This window comes from Cryptomeria japonica, chromosome 11 (assembly GCF_030272615.1).
Source record: "Cryptomeria japonica chromosome 11, Sugi_1.0, whole genome shotgun sequence".
Taxonomy (NCBI): domain Eukaryota; kingdom Viridiplantae; phylum Streptophyta; class Pinopsida; order Cupressales; family Cupressaceae; genus Cryptomeria; species Cryptomeria japonica.
Window position 1 is genome coordinate 358257141 of NC_081415.1, and position 25828 is coordinate 358282968.

General features: G+C 38.4%; 1 protein-coding gene across 2 annotated transcripts in view; it reads left to right on the forward strand.

Moving 5' to 3' along the window:
• Positions 1-25828, forward strand: part of LOC131040193 (probable anion transporter 6, chloroplastic) — a 284449-nt gene that overhangs the window by 10589 nt on the left and 248032 nt on the right. For both annotated transcript variants that reach the window (XM_057973062.2, XM_057973061.2), the window contains exon 2: positions 20437-20582. In XM_057973062.2, the coding sequence (XP_057829045.2) occupies positions 20437-20582 (146 nt within the window). The remainder of the gene's footprint in view (positions 1-20436; positions 20583-25828) is intronic.

Genomic DNA, 25828 nt, shown 5'->3' on the forward strand with positions numbered 1-25828 from the left:
CTCAAATGAGCAGATTTATCAACACATTCCTAATGAAAGCATAGATAAGGACTATAGAAACCAATGTCCTGTATACATTCATCTATTAACATTAGAGACCCGAAAAAGACAGGAAATAACACTAGATAGAGAGAATTCATCCCTCTTCTTGTCGTATCGGTCCTCATTTGAAGCCTTTGGCTGCTGCTCCTTCACCACCTTGTTTATGAAAGATACCATCCACTTTGTGCCCATAGTTGGCTCAATGTTGGTGATCTTTTTAAGGAACAAACATCTCTTGGAAGCATGACTACAATGCTGTAGAATAGTAATTGCTTTGAAATTTCCCACAAAGGGATGTTAAACCACCGGGTCACACCAATTGAGAAAGTAGAGAATATCACTAGGGCTAGGGATTCCAACTCCCATCTGAGCTGTTGCAAGGACAATCTCTAGATCGCCGAGGAAAATTTATTCTCTCTAACATGTTTTCCTGCTCCAAAACTTGTCCTTTAGGCTCACCCAAATCTAATGAGGAAGCCACAAACTAGGAGAAATTCGTATTAACATGATACCTATCATCTACAACTAAAATTTCTTCTCCTAAGACCATTTTAATTGCTTTGAGCATTAGACCATTCGAGGCAAGAAAAACAACATTGAGGCTCTGGTTTGTAATTTTGCCTAGAAAGGCCATCTAATGATGAGCACTCACTAACCTAACTGATATGTCCATTTTCGCTCCTTAGACTTGTTTTAGTAGAATTTAGAAGCCAAATGCCCATAAAGACTCCTTCTAGCCTCTTTGTAGACTACTGAGGTTCGATCACACGTGAGCCAACTAATCCATACAATGCAATTATGGAGAGAGAGATAGACACCTTAAAGAATTTATCACTTCATATGCATTCTAATCACAAGGTACTAAGTATAACTTGAGTAGCAATGTGTATAAGTAGGGAACTTACGAATTAATATGGAGAGTAAATAGAGATATCATTTGCAAAATATAAAGTAATAGAACAAAACAATGTCAATACAAGAGTTCTAGAAAGATATGCCATTTTTTATTGTATGCAATGTGTACAAGATCATAACTGGTTCTTGAGACACAAATATGTACATACATATGACTCGGTGGGTGGTTAAGATTACCAACCGCTAGGAACTGCCAAACCAACTACCCATTAGGAACTAAAAACATTACATTAGCTGATTAATACTCACATAAATAATTCTTCGACTACAAAATATGTATTTATTAACAATCTGGCATAATTGCTGAGTACATTAGCCCCCCCCAAAAAGAAGTTGTCTTCCAAACGACCAACAAATTGGGAGTTGAAACACAACAAAATTGATGTACCTGCAACTCGTGAATCTTGAAAGATATAACAATGTTGTACAATATCTTTACCTTCCAAACATTTAGCTCAATTGTGAATCCTGAGTGAATCCACCTTTGCAGTTGACTAGGAAGAAATCTTTCTCTAAAGCCAATAATCCCTTAGGGTTTTGCTAGAGCAGGCTTCCGAAACTACACAAAAAGAGATGAAATGACTAAATATTTCCCTTTGTCATTCCTTTTTATATCGCTTTCAAACTGTTGAGAAACATTTTACTTTGTTTCTTATAAAGTGACCCATGTAATCTTTAATTCACTTTTGGGCTTTGGAAAAGTCACTTGATAAAAAAATGATTAATTAATCAAAGCTGCCCATAAAATAAGAATTTTAGACAACTTAAATTTAATTAATTAAATATTCCCTTAAAAACATCCTGATCAGCCTACATGAATTAAATAGGCTAAGGCTCTCCACTGATATTCACTTCTAAGAAGCCACATTACATTTGAGTAATGTTTAGTGAATTTGAAAGGTCTGCAATCAGCATTCTACATCATCCTTCAGCCCTCTTTGGCAGTTCATGGGATAACATCAATCTATGATTATATGGATTATGTATGTGCAATTGTGTGTTCATTATTTTGAATAACATTATTAGTGTGTGCAACTAGTTTATTTTATCAATATCTTTCTTAGTTGTATTTAGTGCATTCCATACTCATATTATTGTAACTATAAATGGTAGTGTAGTTGTGCATTTCATGTTGAAGTTAAATTCGGATGGTATACCGTTGGTTAATGCATTAATCATTGAAGGTCTCGGTCGGTTCACAACTAGATCCCTTTGTGTTTCAAGCTTGTTTTGGCATTGATTAGATCCACATGTAATCAACTATTTTCGGCTTGATTGGTTTCCGTGGTAATCTGTCAGTGGCTCTGCATTCTCTAAGCATGCTTGTTTGCTGGAGATGTGTTGATTTGGGTTGGCTTTGTTGCTTACATGCTTTGGTCGTCTTGATGTCTTATATTTCATGAGTGCGTTCATTTAAATAGAATGTGTGTTATCCAAATAATATATTCTCTCACCTTGCCCTCACCTTGACCTCACTAGGGACTTAGTGATTAGAAAGTGCACAAACTTGTATTTGCATTTTTTGTATTGAAAAATAAGGAAAATTGATGTGGAGTATTTGAAATGAGCATATTAAGTGAGATTGTTCACTAGAATAAAGATATAATCCTTACCTTGAACTCATGAAAGATTGGTATGAAATCCATAGAAACACTCTCATTTTGATCCAACATTGGTAAGGGCTGCAATAGGCTTGCTAGAAAAGTTTTCTCTATCTTGTTTCGTTGAAAAGCTTGACACTCTTTTGGTATTTTTAAGAACATCATCCTGAAGTTCTTTCCATGAAGGATAGATAGAAAGGTGGCTCAACTTTTTGGGGAGCGTTCTGCAACTAGGTTGTGCTGTGTTGGAGGGGTTTCTGACCTTGGTTGTGGGGAGGGAGTACGGCCTCCACGCTGGCAAGCCCTCACTTTTCCCTGTTTCTTTTTGGTCAGCGAGGTATTTAATAAGGAGGGTTTGTCCTCGTTCCTTGATGTGGCCACTGCAAACAAGGATTAAATCCTTTAAGGTGACTCTGGTAGATGCTCCATTATGTGTTCCTAGTGAAGCGAAATCTGAAGTCAATTGTAACAGAAGGTAATGGCGACAGAGGAGGAACAGGTAAGCATTCTACCTTTCCCTTGCCCACTCTCTCCATTGCTCCTAATGATGTTATGATTAAAGCACTTAACGATGAGAAAGCTAGGTTAAAAGATATAGCCATATTCTTGGCGGTCGTAGACACTGCTAAGTGCTCAGCTTGCAAGATTTTAGATGAATGGTTTAAAAACATATGGCTAAAGAAATTAGGGCTCCATATTTTGTTTTGTAGGATGATTCAAAAGGGTTTATTTGTAATTTTTTACATGCTAAATCTCAAGAGACGGTTGTACAAAAATAATTTTGGTCCATAGGAAATTGCACCTTTAGGGCTCTTAACTGGTCTCATGATGCAGTTAGTGATGAGATTCTTGCCCTAGATGGGTCGTTGTTAAGAATTTGCCTCCGGTTTTATGGAATTTCATTCCACAGTTGCTTGAATCCATCAGAAGAGTGATTAGGGCTGACAACACCCAATCCCTCGCCCCCCATCTGGATGCTTGACTCCTAATTTCGATTAATCTGGGCCGAGATATACCCAGGTTTATCGAAGTCAACATCGATGACAATCCCATGACTTGTATGGTTGAAACCCTAGGTGGAATTAACGCCTATGGTTGAAACCCTAGGTGGAATTAATGCTTGTTTCTTGTGTAGACATGAAGGGCATATTCGGAAGAATTTTCCTATTTTGACCTCCCGCAAACCTCCTAATAATTCCAAAGGGTCTGACAATAAGTCCTCTGTGAGGGCTAATGCAATTAGTGCTCATCCTCTTGCTTCGAATGCCAATGAATCCCAACCCCCATTGATAGAGAAGCTAAATTCTCTCAACAAAGCAGTGAAGGATGCGATTTCTACCCAGGCGGTTGAGCTCCCGGTTTTAGATGACTCTACAAACTTTGGTGCTTTCACAGCTGACGCTCCCTCGCACTTGGTTGTTGCCATGGCTCTTTCCCAAATTAGTGGGCTCCAAATCAATTGAAGCCAAGCAATTCATGTTACTCGGGTCACGTAAGACTAGGAGGAAAAATGCCCAACAACTTGCTCTAGATAAGATAAAAAATGCTATGGCCTCTAGAAAGGAGTTGAGTAGTACTCTCCTAGAAACCCTTGTTATTAGTCCTAAGTCTACTCCTATGGATGATGATTCTCTTGCTTCTTCGCCTGTGACTAGTTTGGCTGTTAATAATAGAAAGTCACTTGTCAAGTCTATCGTGAAGGGTTTTGAGGATAGAGGGCATGTTAGCATGAATGTGATCGGGTTAGAAGGGATGGTTAGATCCCCTGAAGCTTTCTAATAATTTTGGTATTCTCTTAGAACCACACTTGAAAACACCCAGTTTGATGAGGCTGACAAGGATCTCCCTCTCCGAGTTGAGAACCATTCCATATTGTCCCCTCAGGTTGATGTTAACCATGCTCTTGAGTCAAGTACCCTCTATAGTAAACCTGACAGAGACAGTGCATTCTTTGACATTGTTACTGTTGATCCCTAAGTTACCGGATTCTTCTAGTTTAGCTCGGGTCTTGGTACTGGTACAGTTTCGGTTCTTCCTAGGTACGTCTTGGATTCTTCCTGGGTACTTGGGTTCTCTATGGGTCCTTCTATGAAGAACCCACAGAGAATCCAGGCATCCAGGAAGTACTAAGGCCCATACCCAAGCATAGTTTCACAAACTAAAATCTCAGTTTCACTCCCACAACTTTGTGACAGCATTTTTTATCAGAATATGCCAGCAGACAAGCAATTAAATATCATTTCAGTTGCTTTTGCGAGCTATACATATGATCACAGGGTTAGTAAACTTTTTATCAGCAATATTGAGATTGATTTTAGTTGATTTACATTATGCATACGTAGCAGCTATTTGCTTATGTTTTGTGAAATCACTTTCCTTGTGTTAATGATTTGGCATTCTGTCAAATGTTTGAAAAATGAAATTAAACCAGCTTCTACACTTGACACAGCTAGTGTTAGTGGCAATCCAATTGATTGTGGTTCAAATGAAATTGAACCAAATGTTGATATTGACCTTGACTCTTCTGATGAAGAACATGAATATTAAAATCAATTATAATTTGAATTTTCATTGTGTAATGACATTTTGAAACTTGAGTATTTTTTTGTTTTTGCTGATACCGGTTCTCCCCTTTTTTGCCTGGGTCCTGGTCCTGGTCCGTGCCCGGTCCTGGTCCTGGTCCGGTTCGCCCTGGGTCCTGCCCAGGCGGCTGGGTTCCCTGTGGGTCCTGCATGGCAGGACCCACAGGGAACCCAGCCGCCTGGGCAGGACCCAGGGGGGACCCAGGGCGAACCCAGGAGGACCCGGGTGAACCCAGGAGGACCCGGGTGAACCCAGGAGGACCCGGGTGAACCCAGGAGGACCCGGGTGAACCCAAGCCTGTGGGTTCCCAAAAACGGGGCCCACGGGTTAGAAAGCATTTAAAAACAATAAAAAAACAATATTTTTAATCTTCTAAATACATCTAAACCCTAATCCGCCCCTCTATAATGCATTTCATGCATCAAAACATGCATTCAACCTATTCTACTTGCATTTTTGAAGATTTTTTCTCTACAATCAGGGTTCTTAGTTTTTGTATTTTCACATTTTGAAACTTGAAACTTGAATATTATCTTTTTTGCAAATTATGAATATGATATTACATTTATGATTTATGATATATCAATATCAGAATATTTATTGGCATTGGCAATTATGGATTTATGATTTATTGATTTATGATTTATCTGTTATCATCTATGTATCATTGTATGGGAAAGTTACATTGTATGTTTGATGTTTCATATTTGTATGTTTGAACTGTGAACATATATAATTTTGATGTTTGAAGTTTGAACATATATATATATATATTAAAAAAAATTAAAATATATATATATATGTACGGACGAACCCGTACCCGTACCCAAATTTTTTTTTTTTTTGCCGAATCCGTGAACCCGTACCTGAATCCGAACCCGAATCCGAACCGGAACCGGTAACTTAGCAAATTATGAATGAGATATCAAAATATTCTATTTTTTGATATTTATTGGCAATTATGGATTTATCACTCTTCTTGTAGTTATACAATGATATAGTCTATAAAGTTTGAACATACATACATACATATATGTATGTATGTATGTATGTGCGAACATACCCATATTCGTACCCATACCCAAAGAATTTTTTTTTGCCATACCCACGAATCCGTACCCATACTCGTACCCGAATCGGTAACTTAGGTTGATCCTACTAGTAGAATCTCGGCCCTTAATGTGACCCACAATCTTGCCATCGTCCCTTATGATAATAAAAGGATGAGCATTTGTGAGGTCTTATAGATGCTCAAGAGTTTGACTCGGACATGGAAGCTGGGTCGGTCTCTAGCATCTCGATTGCTATGGTGGAGTAATCCGTAGCGCAAGATCATGTTGTGGATTCTAATCTTGATGGACTAGAAATTCTGGTGCCCGCTAGGAATGGTAAATATATCAAGGTTAGGTGGAAAAGAGGAAGGCCTAAAGGTAAACAATCCCCCCTTCCCAAGAAACATGATGCTAGAAAGGAACCGCCCAAGTGTTTCAATAGCTTTATGGCTGCTAAGAAACCCATTGCCTGATTGTTGATCATGACATTGAACTACATCACTTGGACTATTCAGGGTCTTGAATCCCTTGATAGGAAACATGTTGTCAAAAGGTTTTTTTGCCAACGTAAGAACATTGACGTATTGATGCTTCAGGAAGTAAAAGCGATCAAGTTCACTTTAGAAGTTAACCTTAAATACATAGGGAAGGATGCTCTTCAATTCTCCACCAATCATGACAAAGGAAAGGGTGGTGTTGTGTTGTTAATTAATGGAAAATGGAAGGACACGATCTTGAATAGTGGGTCCTTGCCATGCAATAGGGCTGTTTGGGCTACACTTAACATGCACAATACTAGAATTGGTATTTGCTCTCTTTATGCATCCATCGACTACAATGAAAGGACTAAGTTGTGGCGGTGGCTAAGCACCCTTCTAGATATCCCTGGATTCTTGGTGGGGATTTTAATATGATCGAACACCCTGATGATAAACTTGGGGGCCTTATCTGGAGTGGAAGGGTGGGGAGAAGTTACACTGGGTAAGAATGAAGAATAAGATAAGATTATTTGACCCTTTGGAAGGCTTGAAGAATGATTATGGGGGTATTTGGTTTACTTGATGTAATTTCCAGCAAGGACGTAAGAGGATATACCATAGGCTGGATAGATTCTATGCAAAAAAAGGATGCTTTCTCCTTCATGCAAGATGATATGGGAGTCTTAGTGAAAGTGTGCCTTTATACCCTATCTGATCACCATCCAGTTGTTACCCATGTTAGCCTAAAAGATAATGCCATACTCAATTCAGTGAAGGAAGATAAATTTATTTTAAATACTAGGATTCTGGAGGATCAAGATGTTGTAATTGCCATATACATGATTAGGCAAATCAATAGGTGGAATTTCGTACTTCTTTTGTCATTGACAAGTGGAATCATAATGTGGGTAGCTGGAAAATGTTGCTGCAAACTGTGGGAAAAAAGAAAGCCAAGGATAATAGAAAACTTGAAAAGGATTTAGTAGATAACCTCCACGAGATGGAAGCCCAAATTCAAAGAGATCCATTCATTTTGAAGTTCTCTTAGTCTTTGGCTCATACTAGAGACTTGCTGAGAAACATTCAGCAAAACAAGATCCAAGGTACCAAAGTTAGGGCTAGAATCAATTGGTTACAACAAGGAGATAAAGGCTCTAAATTTTTCTTCAATATGTTAAGACAAAAGAAATACAAGGAGAGAATTGATAGAATATGGGATGATTGTAAGGATCTGGTGGATTGTGAAGACATTAAAATAGCCTTCTTTCAATTCTACCAGAAATTATTTACCTCTGAAGACACAAACTTCTTGTGCTTCAGCTAGAGAGAAATGCAAACGTCTTATTCCAAGCAAAATATTTGTTGAAGAAGCGAACACGCTCAAAAAAGCTTATTTCCCTTGAGGAAATTTGTAAGGCCATTAGCACATTGAATAATGATAATGCCCTAGGCCCAGACAGTTTGCCTATTGAATTCTACAAGTTAAATGTTGAATGGATCAGCAAGGGTTACTACAGATTTATGAGGAAGCAGTATCTAATGGATCCTTAGATTTTGATATTAACAAGGAGGTTATCAAACTTCTACCTAGGGATGGTGATAAATCTCTGATTAAGAACTGGAGGTCAACCACTCTATTGAATGTCTCCTATAAGATTCTTGCGAAGATTATTGTCCTTAGACTTGTGGATATATTGCCTATTTTTATTAGTAATACATAGACTGGATTCATTAAAGGCACATATATCCTTGAGAACCTTATTACAAGCTGGGAGGCCATGATCTGGGCAAGGTCTACCAACTTGAATGTGGCTATGTTTCTCCTTGCCTTTGAGAAAGCATATGATCGAGTGGAATGGAGCTTTCTCATTATGATGTTGGAAGCCTTTGGTTACCCTAATGAATTTTGTAGCATGGTCAAGGTTCTTCTTAAGGACGCTTTTGTTCAAGTGGAGGTCAATGTGTAATGTCCCCTTTTCCGCTCTAGTTTGTTTCGGGGTCTGTTGGCCAATTTGAGACCTGTTGGTCAATCAGAGGTAGAATTAGGGTTTCCTATTTTCTAGGAGGATGTTTCGGCATTTTTGGTGGCCAGCATGTTGGAGTTTGTCAGTTTGGGTTCTGGATTCCTTCTGGGTTTTCGGAAAGCTTCGCAATGATGGTACATGCATAGCAAGCAACAGAGTTTGACAAACTTACTATTTTTAGTAAGTGGAGGTGAGAGCAGCTTATTTCTCTGGGTTTTTCTGGGTTTTCAGAGAGCTTCGCGATAGTGTAACATGCAAATGAATTCAAAGGCTTTTTCCAGAGTTACTATTTTTAGTAAGTTTTGACGACTGCTTAGAATGTGGTAAAATTAGTAGTGTGCTATTTATAGTAAGTACTATTTTTGGCAATGCTATTTTTGGTAGGTTGTTGTGGTCCAGTTCAGAAGCTATGGCAGGCAGTGCAGTTTTTCAGGATTCCAGCCTTCGGATTATTTAGCAGTATTTGGTATAAAGTATTTTTTAATACTTTATTATTCTCCCTTTGGCCTAGGCGTAAATGGTGTATGACATAAAGTGGGTCGATTTGATATTTAATTTATCAACTTATAGCCTAAGTTTGGATGCCCATGGAGGTATATTTCATTAAAAGGGATTATGACTTTACAGTATATTTGATATTTGCTTAAGGGAGAAATACGTTGTTGCTAAATAAAACATTTAAAAGTCATTTCCCTAAGTTTATGTTGAGTGCTCACTTATTATATTATTGGCAATTTTAATTAAGTGACTCATCTATGCACTTGGGTGATTTGGGAAGGAGATGGAATGAAATGAAATGAAAGACAAATTAAAAGAAATTCGAATGTCAATGTTTAATCCCATATTGGAGGGAAAGAAAGTTCGATTTGGAGAGAAGATTATAAATAAAGGCCTTGGGTTCTCATTTTGGGTATCCATTTGCTATGATAACGAAGTGTTGTCGAAATACTGTTAGACTCTTGCTTTGAGAGATGCATACCTCCTAGTGCCTTCAGTTTCGTGCTTGAGAGATAGCGCCTAGCCGAACCGTGTGACTATTTCTGATCTAGAGGAGCAGATTGAGCTCAATTAAGATGAAGATTTTTGTGGTTTTCCGATTTTGGAGTGCTGTTAGTGTGCTTTCAGGTTGCTGGTTTGGTGTGGTTGTAGCATGTTTTCGTTCATAACTCTTTGTCCAGGTGTTAGCTCATTCTGGGTAGTGGCTCATTCTCTTCCTATGTCCTTGGTGATTATTCTTGTAAGTTGGTAGAGCTTAATTTTGTGTATTTCCTTTTATATTGCAAGTTGTATTTCTGCCCCAACCGCACCATGCTGGGCCGCCTGGGAATGCGTGCAAGAATTCATTGGGGGGTGTTTGATGCAGTTTGTTGGGTCTAGCTTTATCACCTATCTGATATCTTTTATTTGCAACTGTTTGGGGGTCATTCTGTTGAGTGTGGGCAAAGTTGTGAGCATTTTCGTGAGTTCTTAGCTTGCTGGTCTGTGTTTTCCCAGCGTGTGGTTTGCATTCTCAGAGTTTGAAGTTGTTAGTGTGGAGTGCATTCTTGGTGTAGTTGGTCTATGTTGGTTTGGGAGTGAATATCTTATTATTTGCAGTTGTTGGACTTGTTATCAGCACTTGATTTACCATTCATATTCATCTTGTAATGCTGATTAGTAGTACTAACAACAAGTTTCTTGATTACTCTTAGTCCCACTGTATAAGTGGAAGAGGCTGGCTTTGCTGCCTATCTTTTGGACAGCGATATCTTAGAATCAAAAAATCCATATTGTGCATTGTAAAGCTGATTAGTAGTACTAACAACTATCTATTTCTGGATTTTTGCTCAGGACCCACTGAATAAGTGGAAGAGGCTGGCTTGCCACCTTTCTTTTATTATTGTAACATTGTCCTCCTGCTGAATAAGCGATTGAGTAGATTGCAATTTCATTTCTAGTTCTCCCACTAGATAAGTGGTCGAGTGATTGTTGCTATTTTCTAGTTCCTTGTAATCTTGTAATTGGTTGGTTGCACCGTCAAACTGCTGTGGAAGTTCTTTCACCCGTTGGATAAGCTGAAGGGGCTGGCTTGCTGCCCAGTATTGTATTTGCATTGTAATCTCTAACAGATCATTGAGCTAACATTCCCCTTATCATCGTATGCTTCTCACCTTCCCACATTGGGCTCTTGGTGATCAGAAAGTGGAAGGGTTACTTTCAGCAGTGTTTTTGATTGTCATTTTCTAATCCTAGGTGCTTGTGGTGCTTGTAATTGGAAAAAATTGAAAAAAACTAAGGGGAATATTTCACAATGGGTCTCGAACGCAAGCTCTTAACTTGGAAAGATCAATAAGACAAGGCTGCCCTTTGGCACCTGCCCTATTTGTCATTGCCTCGGATGCCATTTATTATCTGTTGAGAGACTCATCCCTTTCGCCAAGGATCAAAGGCATCTCCCTCCCTAACAAGGTGGACCTAATTAATATACAGTTTGCATATGGATGTTGTTACTGGTTACATTCATGGTTTGAAAAAAGATAGTAATTTGTTTTGGTTTGTATTATCTTGTGAAATTCTTTGTTATATTTGGAAGCTTAGGAATGAGGAAACGTATCAGGGTAAAGTTAGGATGCTTACCGAGTCTCTAAGGAGACTCATTTTTCATCATGTTGACTTGCAGGTCTCCATAGTTATGAGACTAGCCAAGAAAAAGTTTGAAAGGTTCATTGAAGATGGAACAACTAGAGTCTTTATCTTGGAGCTCTCTCATGGATATACATTGAGCAGGTTCAACATGGAGCGGACCCCGTTTGTTAATGCTTTGGAAACCTTCATGAACGAAATCAATGAAGGAAGGAAAATGGAGAGACAATATCAAGCCCAGCTTGCAGCCTTAGGAGCAGTTCCAGTCAACAGCAACAAGACAGCCATTGGGATGGAGGGTCCCCTAGGGTGGACGTCCTGGTTGGATCAGTGATTTTATCTGCTTATGGTTTGTATTCAGTCATGGGCATAGTTAGTGCTATTTTGTACTGTTGAAGAGTCTTGGAAGAGTCAATCATGTGCATAGTCATTTTATATCAGTCTTGTACAATGGTCATATTTTTTATTTTTGGTCTGTCAGAAGCTCTGTGAACTTATGATTCTCACGTTTTTTGTTAGATGTTAGTCCAGGTCTGTTGGTCTGATCAGTTCAAAGTTAAGACAGTTTAATTGCTGATATTATGCACTGGTTTTTCTCCTCATAATTAATACAAAAAAAGTTCTTTCAATGAAAATATTTCCTTGATTTGTCTACATGTCTTGAAATATCTAGGATGACATGGCCAATGGTGTATCATGGGTTGCCCTCAAGATTTTATCTTTCATTTTCGACATAGCAACAAGAGCAACAAGATAAGCTCAATCTATAGAGGATGATTTTTTTTTCTGCTTTGTACTTATTATCTTGCAGCTTTCCTTGCATGATGTCAGTAGCAAACAAATTCTTGAAATATTCTATTAAAATATTAGTTTCTTAGTCAATTGAAATATTGGACATATAGCATAGAGTGGTCTTTCTTGACAAGGCATCAGCTAATATGTTCTTTCTTTTAACACATTCAAGGTCAAAGTCATAGGCTTGTAGTTTACTCATGCATTTTTGTTGTCTTTCGTTCAAGTCCTTTTGATTGAGAAAGTAATTCAAGCTGTTGTGGTTTGTTTTCACCATAAATTTGCCACTCACTAGACACTATTTGAACTTGGCTAGTGTATGCATAATATACAATGTCTTTTTGTTATAGATTGCAAACATTCTTTTTGCTTCTCTAAATTGTGGCTTTGAAATAGTATCGGATGCTTGTTCTGCATAGATATTGCTCCAATCACATCTCCAAATGCATCACATTCCAACACAAAGGGAAGAGAGAAATGACAAGATTTTGTAACACCTAGATGGTTCCAAACATACCTAGAATGCCAATATGACACAAATGATACTCAAAACAATTGAAACAATGTGAAGTACAAGGGTGAATAGGGTCTTTTTGATAGGTGTACAATGGTTTGCTCTTTAGGTAAATAAGGGTGATCTATTGAAGTAGTTGTTCACAAAGGTATATTTCTCCAGGTATAGAATTTTTGTCCATTAACAAAGTGTGTATTAACAAATGTTGAGGCTATGTTACAAAAATGAGTGTTATTGATATTTTCTACCTCTTGGACAAATCATTATTTTCAGATGGGTTCTTGTAATAGTTCATGCCTAGCACTTGTGACGTTTTCACACATTGCCCCATTGCAAATGGGGACCTGTTGTGACGTATTCACACATCGCCCCATTACAAATGGGGACCCCTACTTTTTGCCTTCTAGGGTTTGTTTTCTAGGTCTTTTAGGTTCTTGTCTATTAGCCTTTGCATTTTGGGAGTTGCCAGAGGGATCACTAAGATAGCAGGCTATGCTTGAGCTTGGATGAGTCAGTGGATGCTCCAGGTCAGGGTCTCTTTGAAAGTCTTCCTTAGGTCAAACCTTGCTCTTGTTTCTAGGTTGGGCTGAGTTTGAGGAAGTCCTTGTATCTTGCTAGCAATCTTGCCTTTTGAGACCTAGGGCATTTTAATCAAGGAAGTGATGGAGAAGTTGAGTGAATTTCCTTTGAAACCTCTTTGGCTCCCAGTCTAGACCTCAAAGCTTGCCCCTGCATCTTGACTGAGTGAAGAAGGATCTATTTGTGCCTTGTGAACAAGTTGGAATGAGTAAAATAAGGAAATTGAGCCTAAAATGAAAATTTTGCTCCTGACCCTTCCAAAGGGTCCAGAGCGAATTTCTCTTTCTTGGTCCTAATTGGCATAAGAAACCTTGTCCTTATGGTGTAGTGAAGAGAGAATTGTTGTGTAAGACAAAGTCAAGTGATAGAAGGTAAGGAATTTGAGCAAAAGTGTGAATTTCGCTCCTGACCCTTCCAAAGGGTCCAGAGCGAAATTCTTGAAAACACCTATTTTCTCTTTAGATGAGGTCAAAACCTTGGTTCTTATGGCGTGGATGGAAGTGGAGTGATGTATATTTGCCTTGCAAAGAAGATTGGAGTTGAATAAATGAAGAGTCAAGCCTAAATCTTGAATTTCGCTCCTAACCCTTCCAAAGGGTCCAAAGCGAAATTCTCAAAATATCCTTTTTCTTCCAATTTTGTGTTAAGCCAAATGTTGATCAAGGTGAATTGAGCTTGAAGATACCCCTAGGCATGCCTTTGAATAGCTTGTGACCACCAAAAGTGAAGATTTTGAGCTAAAACAAGAATTTCGCTCTTGACCCTTCCAAAGGGTCCATAGCGAAATTCTAAATAGGTCCTGTCCCTGGCCATGGTTTTGAGCAAATTTCTCCTTTCAGGCCTTTTTTGGGGTCAAGCAAGTGTTGTCTTCATGAGAGAGGAATCCAAAGGTGAGAATCATGGCAAAGCAAGGTAAGAAGAAGGTGGAGTTCAACCTAAAATAGGAATTTTGCTCCTGACCCTTCCAAAGGGTCCAGAGCGAATTTCTTCATAAGACACTATTCTTTGCTCCAATCTACAAGCTAGTGCATTCCCAAACAATTTTGAAGCCCAAAGACTTGTTCTTAATGACTTAAGGGATGAAGAATGAAGCTAAGTGAGGGAAAACAAGCAAATCATGAATTTCGCTCCTGACCCTTCCAAAGGGTCCAGAGCGAAAGTCTTATAGGGCTTGTCCCTAGGGAGGATCCTAAAGCAAATTTTATTTTAATGTCTTCTTCTTGATGATTTAAGGTAAGAAATGCCATATTAAGATCATGTGTGCTTAATCATTTTTTGGTTTGTTTTGCAGATGGAAGGAGATCAGGCTAGGACAAGGACGACCTTTTCCAAGCCCATCATCAAGGATATTCCAAATGCATAAAGGAGGAGTCAGGGTGTTTTGAAGCGTTGGAAAACTACAAGTGTTCAAGGAGTTGCAAGCTATCTCCAAAACCTTCACTTGGCCACACAAAGAAACCACATGATGGCAGAGAAGAATGACCTTACAAGGCGAGGTATGCTACCAGAGAAAGAAAAACTTGACAGTGAGGAGGCCTCATTAAACACATGGGAGTCAAGGAGGTACATCATTCATCGCGTCAAAAGACAGAGGAGGATCAACCAAGACACAAACGCCAGACAAGGTGGCGTCCCAGTCACTGTTTCTCTAACCAGATTGGTCAACCTCAGCATATCCAGATTCAATGTACCTGACTCATAGGGGACGACACAAACTTCGATGTACCTACCCCTGCTTCCTATTGGTCCTCACTCCTTGAATGTAATTTTCTCATTGACTAAGGAAGTTTGTTATAACAAACCCTAATTAGGGTTTTTCATCTCGAAATCCTAGCCATCAAATTGTAGAGAGCTCTCTATATAAAGCTTTGGCTCTTCATTTATAAAGGTTAATAGTTAGGAATTAGCTAAAAGAGAGTTAGTAGCTAGAATAGTGAATAAAATAGCAATTAGAGTAGATTAGGAAGACAAGGCTAGAAATTGTTGCCCTTGATTGTAAATAAGCTCCATATTCATTGAATTCATGGTGAAATGTGTCGTTTCTTTACAATATGCATGGTCTCTTGTTGAATCTTTGTATTAGATGGTAAATAATTAGATTGAATGGAGAAAATTGTTGAATGCACTTGTGTGGAATCCGCCTAGTCCAAACCACTAGTCTCTTGCTGACTGTAAGTGCACCTTGCGTGGTCAATTGGCATAGAATGAACTTAATTTCAAGTCATTACACATCTATTGTTCATGCATTATCTTGAATGGTGATCAGTGTTTGACGGTGTATGATTTGAATCTATTTGAAGTATCCCTTAGAAGATCGCACTGAGCCGGTGTCAGGTTGTTCAATTTGATGGTGAGACCCAGCCCAGTAGGACTCCACCTAGTTCTTCATCCATTTTCTCGCATTCTAGGTCTTAGAGTAGACTTTCTAAGCCCTGTATCTTTTGATGTTTCTTTATCTTCCAGCCAGTAGATAGGACTTGAGTTCCAGCAAATTAGATGCTCAGGTATTCGAATGTAAGTCCCCTTGTGATTCCAGCAAAATCACATCATACCACAAGAGCTTATCCACAAGTAGAGAACCTACATACCAGAACCTTGGAGTTGCCTCGACTGATCCTTCGGCGAAATCTTCAACATTTGAGGAAATTTTGTTCAAGAGAGGATAAGATACCTTGGTATTTTATTCTGTGTTAGCATGTGCATTAAAAACACATCAACAGGACCCCCTACTTTTTAGGCCCTCTTGGTCTTTTGGCTTTGTTTTTGGGTCTTTTCGCAACAGTCTCGTCAGTCCTCTGTGTTTGCAAGTGTTTGGGGGTCAATTTGATCAAGTCTACAACTCGTTTTAGCAATTTTGTCCAAGTTTGGAGCTCGTTTTGTTCGTTTTAAGGTTTTGCCCTTCAAACTTGGATTTGAGGCCTTTCCTTTAAGGTTTTGGAAAAACTGAATGTTGCATGGGAATTAGGGCCTTTTAAGGAACCTACTCGTGAAATTTGAACGAATTCTGAGCAACCTTCTTTTTTTGGAAAGTTCCTATTTTTTAGGGATTTCTTTGCTTCCCGGAATGTTTTCATTTTGCCAAAAATTACTTACTATTTTTAGTAAATTTCTATTTTTAGAAAGTGTCCCTGCATCCTATTTTACTCTAACACTGACAGTTTGAAAAAGTTTCTATTTTTGGAAAGTCTATTTGTGACAGGTTCCTCGTAGGCGAACACTGAAGACTGAGCGTTTACGATCATTTCTAAATTCGGAAAAGTCAAAGAGCAAGTAGAGTGATCAAAAAATGGCTAAGCATGAGGTACCCATTCCAGAAGTGGAAACGTTGATGAAAAATCTTCTAAGTTTGGAAAATCACTTAAGTGGCATTTTGAATTTGAAAGCATCCAAATCGACTAAGTTAGGAGAGAGCAAAGAGAAAATCCTTCATCAGCTCAAAATGTACCTAAGTCGAGTCTAGCATCAAGGAAGGATGAAGGTGTTGAAATTCCTTCCATAGAGCAAAACAACGTCCAATGATAGGATACGACGCTAAAACCCCATTGTCATGGAAGGATGGAAAAAGGTGAAATTCTACCTCTATGTGGAATTAGGGCCCAAATGTGCCTAGGGCACCAAAAGAGACATGCCATGGAGAGCTTTGAAAATGTAAATTTCCATGTGAAGGTGGAAATAGCGCCCAACTACAGATGAAGGTGCCAAAATCATTAAGCCATCAAGAACTCCAAGGCAAGGCAAAATCCTTCCTCAAGCTCAAAATGCGCCCAAGACATGGTTAAAGCGCTAAAGTTAGGTGGTCAAGGAAAATGATGGAAGTTACGAATTAAAGCGCCAAATTAAAGAGGTCTTGGAAAATGAACAAAATGCCAAATTCTATAACAAGATGGAAATAGCGCTCAAGGAAGGATCTAGGTGCTAAACCAAGGTCATCAAGGAGAGAAGAGAATTCCACACTTAGTGAAGAATAGCGCCCTTGGAGTTGGAAGGGCGCTAAAGGAGAGGGGTCATGGAAAAACCCAACGTTGATGAATTCCTCCTTCAATGGAAAATAACGCCCAAACACTAGAGGGGGGCGCCAAAGTGAAGTTAACAAGGATTCCACCACTTCGTGAATTCCATGCCCAAGGTTGGAAACTCTCCAAGGCAAAGGGGAATTTGAAGGCCCTTTGGAATTAAAAAGAAGAAAACCCCTCGGTAAAAATTTTGACAAATCTATTTTTAGACATCAAATCTCGTTGGGATTCAAATATTTTTGCATAATTGGTCTCCTGTGAGAATTCTCTCTTTGCTAGACCTGGAATCTAAATTTTAGGAAAGTTCCTAAAAAATAGATGTTGAAAAATTGTTGAAAATCTCTTCCAAAGCAAGGAAAGTTCAAAAAACTTAAATAAAATGCTTCCAGAGTCAAAGATTCTCTCTCCTAAAGTTTTTTCTCTCCAAGGGTTTCTCGTCAAGTGGCAGCCAGGTCAGCACATATTGAATTAATGGCAGATTCCTTTTGCATTCGGTCGTCACGTCTAGGAGATGATGGTGCATTTATGGTTTCATGGTGGCACATTCATTGTTGGGATGTTTGACCAAGGGGCGGCTAAGTCAATGCATGGCGGGGTGGTGGAGCATCTTTTGCATGTTGTTGTCGCATGCGAGAAAGGTGGACACTTATGACAACATGGCAATTTTGCATGTAGAACATTCAGTGCATGTGGGCGAATTTGGTAAAGATGGTGCATTTAATGCACAAATGGATGCTATTTTGGGTACTTTTGAATTAATTGTATAAGGGAATGATGGGTGATTAATTTCTGATTCCCACCTTGTTGCATCATGTGTGGGGAATCTTTTAGGGAAAACCCTAATTAGGGTTTTGCATGTAATCATGGCCCGAGGCCTATATAAAGGGGTGACCCCCCTCATTTGTAAGGGGAGGGAGACTTGTATGAAATTGTTGCGATAAGTTATTGATAATAACAGTGAAACATTGTTCTCTGATGGTGTCCACTTAAGTTATTTTCAAAACTTGCATGGTTTCACTTTCCTCACTTAGAGAAGAAGTAGCATAGTGCTTTGATTTCAATGGAGAATGTAATGGTGTTTGATGAATTTCCATGGTTCATACTTTTTGCATCTTATTGATTGTAAGTTGCAGTGTAAAGTTAGCCTGAACCCCCAAATTTGGGCTAAGTTCGATTGTGGATAGTTGTTTGGATTGCGCTGTGTTGGGTATTCAAATGCACTTTCTCAATATGAAAATTCTTCAACATCCTTAGAAGATTGAACCGGTTCTTGCAGAGTTGTAGATAAACTTGGCGAAGCAGAGCTTGGTTTATTTGGAATTTGTCGACTAGAGCACTATCTATTGATATCACTGCCCTTAGGAGTAAATTTAGGTCCTTCTAAACCCTTTCCCTTTTATTTTCAGTTCATTTTAGTTCGTTTGAAGCAGAAGCATCACAAAATTGCCATATCCGATGATGGTGTTCTAGCCACAACAAAGAAGTGAAAGAATGATCCAAACGTAAGGCCCCTTGGATTACCAGCAATCACATCAGCCAACTGAGTCACGTCCGTAGCATAAAGGAACCTTGGAGTCGATTGTTTGAACTTCCTGCAATCTTAGCATGCAATTGCACTTTGATCAAGAGAGAGTAAGGTGACCGTTGGTAACTTTATTCTGTGTTCGACGTAGTCATAAAAAACACGTCAACAACACTTTGCATACCTTTTCCCAACCAAGTTAAGTTTTAAATAATGGAAATGATATATAGAACATTCTTGGATGGAAACAATTGAGTAGATAGCTTCATCTTACATCTTGGGACTTATGCACTTTGCAGCCTGCCAGAAGATGAAAGGCTTTCTATTGATAACGTAATATTTGGACAATCATCTTTCCAGAAATAATAAAACCTATGTGGGATTGGGGTTTCAGTGGTAGAGAGCATGCTGATGGGAGGTCCCAAGTTCAAGTATTAGCTTGTCCATGCTTTTCAACCAGGTGTTAGAGCTAGTATGAATGAGCTCAAGCTAGTGTGTGGCTTGAGAGGGAGGTGTTGTAAATTCAATTCACAATCTAGGAAAAATAGAACATGGGGTCCTAGTAGCTCACTCAAACCCAGCTTGTCAGTGTGAGGTCCTAGGTTACCGTCCTAGCTGGTCCATGCTATATTACATGGATGTTGACGGGCTACTATCAAATGATTACTAGTAAGAGTAGGTGGTCAGATTAGATGGCCTCATTAGAGGTGCTTGACCAGGATAAACTGCTTACAGCTGCACATACCATAGGTAGTCTCGGTACTTTTGGCCCATGTGGCATGCCCGTGGATTCTATAGGGTTTGCTGAATTTGGTCACCATAGAAGAGGGTGTTGAATGAATGTTAGTGGAATATGAATAATTCAATTTTATGTGGAAGGGCTTTACTGTATCTGTTGTCTTGTCTTTATTGTTGAATTGTTTAGTATGTGTGGATTTTCTTGAGGACTCTTAGCTTTTAGGTAATTCATGGTGTTTGGACTGTAGCAAGTTTTATAGGCGCAATGTGAACATGTTTGACACAATTTTTATAGGATATGCATTTTATGCTGTTTAATAAGAGATATAATTATCTATTTAGTACAATTTATTTTAATATTATTTTTTCCAAAAATTAATTAAACTTGTTTTCTAGAATAATTTTAAAATTTTAAACATGTGATTAAATCCTATGTTGAATTACTATTTATGTAACTACTTATTTTATGTCTTTCTACATAGTGCACAGTGTTCCTCCCTATTTAGATTTTTTACTTCAAATCTTTTATTTAATAAGCACATGTTGGTAATTTTTGTTTTGCTCTCTCAGTATGGTTCATGGATATGGGAGGCTATTTGAATATTCCAAATGATTGATTTTGCTTAGTGTGTATTGGTCATGAAATTTTGAATGATTAGTGATTACACTTCAACATAACCTTTGGAGAAGAATAAGTGAATAATGTATAATTTTCCTATTGAATGCTCAATGGTAATGTCTTCATATAACCCTTTTTGATTTTCAGATTTAAAGATTGGGCATGCTTCTCTCTCTCTCTCTATGTGTGTGTGTGTGTAGAGATCCCATAAACTACCATTTCAAATAATAAGTACTGCAGAAGCCTAAGACATTTAATTGTCATGTACATATTTGTGATTAAGAGGGCTGTGAAAAAATAATGAATGTTTTGCTGATTTTCTCAATCCCTTTGTGTGGCAGGTTAATCTTAGCGTAGCAATAATTCCTATGTCACATCAGCTAGGATGGAATGCTTCAACTGCAGGATTGGTCCAATCATCTTTCTTTTGGGGATATGCTCTTAGTCAATTGCCTGGTGGATGGCTTGCAAAAAAATGGACTGGAAGGTGAGTGACTTAATGAAATTGCTTTTAGCTACATATTCCTTTTATTTACGTGTGTTTTGTATGGGGAAAGATGCAGGTATAATGTCTTACACAAAGTACAACTTTCAGAATATGAATTATAAAGTTTGTGGCAGCAAACATGTTTATTGTAATGGCCACCCCTATCTATTTTTTTTACCTAATTTTTTGCCAATTGAAAGAACATGACATGAACAATACAATTCAGTTACTTGTGGTTTATAGTCTGACTTAAATATCTCAATGTGCAAATCACTGCTGTTCAAGATTTTTGTCAATAAAAGGAAATAGCATAAATTTGCAATTAGAGTGCACTGCTGTTTACAAGGTCTATTATAATAAACCCAACATTCATAAATTTGCTGCTGCAGAAATCATGGCAGGTAAACATTCATAAGCTATAAACAGAGGTACATTTGGCACTTGATAGTTAATATAATACATACCTTGGATATGGTGTTGTAACCAACCATTTGTAGGTTTGAAACTGATAGCAGGTGCTGTGGCTGGGCAATAAATAGCTATTTGCAGGTCAAGGCAGCCATTAATCACCTAAATTCATCACTGTAATAACTCCTGCTTATTCTGCCCAGAATTTTCAGTTTTGAGAGTTTGACATTATGACAAACATTTGTCATGCAACCTTCTATTTTCTAATTTTCTGAGTTTTGAGTTCAATTTATGAGTTCTGATCTGGATTTTCTGATTTGACTTCTTGTTTGTTTGAAAGGGTTTTGTGTGTTCCATTGCTTGCATGTTTTTGCAATGATATAATGACAATATAGAAACATGATTGCATGAAAACAAAATATATGTATTACTGAAAATATAAATCAGATTGCTGTTATTAACAGGAAACCATCAACAAACCATTTCAAAGTGAAGATTTGAGTGACATTACATCATATCAACATACCCGATAAACAAGGATGATATTACGTTAATCATGCACTTGGAAGAAGGCTGATTTCCAGCATTTATATCTGATTACAACTCAGGTCTGAAAATGAATGTTGACGAAGCCTTCGATTACCAATAAATTTTCTCTAAAGAATCGCCATAATTCCTAGTGATTGTTACCCATATGATACTGATGTCTAATGATATTTGAAAGGTGTAAATGCTGCTCCAAATTCTGATTTCTGAACTGCAGACCCTGATATACAATTTTGTTATAACATGCTTGCCAAAACAAACCCTAAACACTTCCAAAGGATGGCGGCTAGGTCTAGGAATGGAGCGTTCAAACCAAAGTTCCCAGACTCGGACTCGGCTCAGACTCGGCAATGCCGACTCAACTCGTGACTCGGCTATGACTCGGCAAAATAAAAAACCCTTGAAATTTAGAGATTTTTAATGATTTAAAACTTGTTTCATGCACCCATTATTGAATAAAGCTTAAACACACTATAACATCATCAAATAGAAGCTAATTTGATCACATACATAAACATACATCCATCACATGGGTAGAAATGTAAATTGTAGCTTAAGGAAATAGAAAACATAGATATATAGAGTTATAAATGTTGTCAAATGTACATAAAATCCATGACATCAAATGTTTCCAAACATATATGTAATTGTAAACAAAAACAAGTCTATGGCTCAGGCTCTAGCTCATCCTCAGCCTCAGAGTAGTTTGTCTACCTCCTACAAATGCATCTAAGGTAGGTCCTGGATGACTGAGTAGCCATAGTCTCCGCCTGTGAGGTGCCACAATGATCAACATTAGTTGTGCCTGTGCCGGATCGTGCTCTATCCTCCTCCTCTGCCATAGCCATAGCCTCAGCATCTCTGTTTGCCTGGTCAACCCACTCATGGTCCTCCTCAGTGAAGACAGGATCGGTAGACTCAGTGATCCACTCAGACTCTGGATCGTTCTCCACTAAAGTGATCGGAGCGGAGTCAGTGTCCAAAATTTGTCTGGTCCTAAGACGGAGGTTGTAATGAACAAAAACAAGATCATTCAACCTCTCCACAGACAATCTATTACGTCTCTTCGAGTGGATGTGCACGAACATGGACCAATTGCGCTCACATCCAGAAGCGCTGCATGGCTGAGTCAAAATACGGATGGCAATTTTTTGAAGGTTTGGGGTTGAGGGCCCGAACATTTGCCACCATCTATTTGAAATAGCGAAAAGAAAAAAAAATCAAACTCATTTCCAACTTTAAGGCTAGATTATAAAATCAAAAATTAAAATGCATAAGCCATAAACTTAAGAATCTTAAGTTTACATATATTTCTACCTGGCTGCAATTGTGTCCGAGCCTCTATGCACATGCTGCTTGTGAAGATTGCTCCTTCTTGATTATTATATTTATCCAGCTGGAGTGTTGTACTCGAGGTTGTGCCATTAGTACACAACTTCTGTACCACTGTATACAGGCCACTAAGAACCTCCTCATCCGCCTTGAAGTCATCACGGAATCGAAATGCCGGATTGAGGTAATAGGCTGCTGCATGGATGGGCCTGTGACGCTGGTTTTGCCATCTCCTATCAATAATCTCCCAAATGGGGCCATACTTATCATCTCCTGCATATATGGACCTAATGGCCTCCTTGGCCCTATCCATACCCTCATATATATAGCCCATAGAGGGCTTCTCCCCATAAACAACTCGTAGGAGAACTACGAGGGGCTTAGTGACCTACACATAATGTTAAACAAAAACAATTAAGTCACAAATTAAATAAAAAAAAGCAAAATTGCAAAGTTAAATTGCTAATAAATTAAAATTAAATTACTAAATAGTAGATACTAGATACTAAATGTTAAATTGTAATAATTTTACCTGCACGATTTCTCCACAGGGGGTCCAAAAACCTGGCTCATCGAAAATGAAATTTACCACATCTATCCCTACAGTGGTCGTAGCATAGGATGAGGAAGTCCACTCCTCACCAACAAACATACGCCTCAAAGCCGCCTTTGATTTCATCAAGGATTTCAGTGTGAGAAAGTTTGAGGCAAACCTCGTGATACCAAGACGAGCCAACTCCTTTTGCCCCGTGTATTGCCTCATAATGCTAAGGACCAATGCATGATTGTAGATAAACTTGCTGATTTTTTTGGCCCTTTCAACTATTGATTTCACCCATTCAAGCTTACCAATATCCTCCAACATGAGGTCAAGGCAATGGGCCGCACATGGAGACCAAAAAATTTTCGGGTGCCTCTCCATCAAAAGTTTACCTGCAGCAATTTTAAATTAATTAGAAATTTTGATGTGTTAAGAAAATTTTAAATGATCATAGATGCCTCTCCATCAAGACTTGAAAAGTTCAAAGTTTACTCGCAACAACATAACTTGCTGCATTATCTGTCACCACCTGCACCACATTTTCTTCCCCCACCTCTTGTATGACTTCCTCAATAGCCTCACATAAGTATGTGGCATTTTTCACATGTGAGGAAGCATCAATAGACTTCAAGAACATGGTGGATCCTGAAAATAGAGTTTCAACAAATCAAAATTTAATTTATTCAATGCATTTAGGGAAGTACAAATTAGAATGAATCATGATCAATCACTTCTGCAGGAAACAAGAAAATTTAGGAGTGTTCTATTCCTCCTATCCGTCCAACCATCTGTCATGATGGTGCAACCCTTTTGGCTCCAAGACTGTTGGTGGTCCTCTAGCTCAACTTTCATATCCTCAACCATTTCTAACAAGAGGGGGCCACTTACCTCAGCATCAGTAGGGGCTTTAAACCTCACACCACAAATGGTTATGGCATCTACCATGCCTTGCCAATAAGGAGACCTGTCACAAATATATTATGATTAGACAAAGTAGAGTTCAACTTCAAACTATAAATTTACTTTTAAACTTAAAGCAATCAAATAAAAAAGAATTACTTGGCTGCAATAAATGGAATGTTGCAAAAGTACCAAAACTTGCAAATTTGTTTTCTTGCAGCATCATGAACCTCCTTGTTCCAACCCATGCTCTCAAGCGAGGGTTGTGCCCTAGGAGTACTGCATGGCACAAAATAACTATCCAACCTGGATTTCCAAACTCTAGGGCCAATGGTAATAGTGCCACTAGGAGGAGTAGAAGTAGAAGCATTAGCACTAGTAGAAGCACTAGGACGAAAGGGAGGCATGGAAGAACCCTCTCCAACACTGTTTGCGGATGTGGGTGCGGATGCGGGTGCATGGGAGCCAATAGCACTTAACTCTTCCAATTGCCTCTTCTTAGTTAACTTTTCTTGTTCATGTGTTTCTAATTGGACATAACAGAAACGTTTTGCATCGGCAGTTTGTTTTTTACATACCTCAATATCATGGCCAGGTATGCCGGCAATATGGTATTTAAATCTATTGATGCCACCAAAATTAATTTCTTTACAAAAAAAACATTTTGTTTGATTTTTTTGTCTTCCAATAAAGTCTTCAGTATATTTCCAAGCCTCATCCTATTTAGGCATTGTGAAAAATGAATGTTTTTTAAACGTGAAGGCTGCTGCAATAATAAATTTTTATAAAGTTATAAACTAATAGAAAAAATCAGCAAACCCTACTTTTTTTAAGAAAAAATTGTAAATACATGTTTACAAATTTTTTCTAAAAAAATGTAGGGTTTGCACTTTGCTATTGTTCTACTTCTCTCATTGAATTTAAGCTAAAAAAATAAAAATATTCAAGATTTGGAAAGTTAACTGTTAAACTAAAAACATTTAACAAAGAAATGAAAAAAATCCATTAACATACCTAAAAAAACCAACAAAATCTACAAAGTTTAACACTTACCTCTTTCAAATGAGTTGAGAACTCTTGCTATGGACTCCTTGATGCTCTCAATGCAAGCCTATGGCCTCCCCAATGTGATTTGTGGTCTCCTTGATGCTCTTCTTCCCTGCTGGTTGCAAATCTATGGCCTCTTGTTTTCCTTCCTCTCTTCTTCTCACAACTAGCAATTAGAAGACCTTTTAGGGTTAAATGAAAGAGAAATTAAAAAAAAACATGTCAAAAAGCTTTTATTTTTTTGTTTTTTAAAGTCCAAATTTGCACATGCCGCTGACCGAGTCCTGGAGCTTGGACTTGGCGAGTTATGGTCAAAACCCGCCGAGTCCGAGTCCCGAGTCAGCAAAACTCGCTGAGCTCGGCGAACTCGCCAACTCGGCGAACTCGCCTGACTCGTGGCGAGTCTGGGAACTCTGGTTCAAACCCTTGATGAGAGATGTGTCAATACAATGCCACAATATGTTGTCAAACC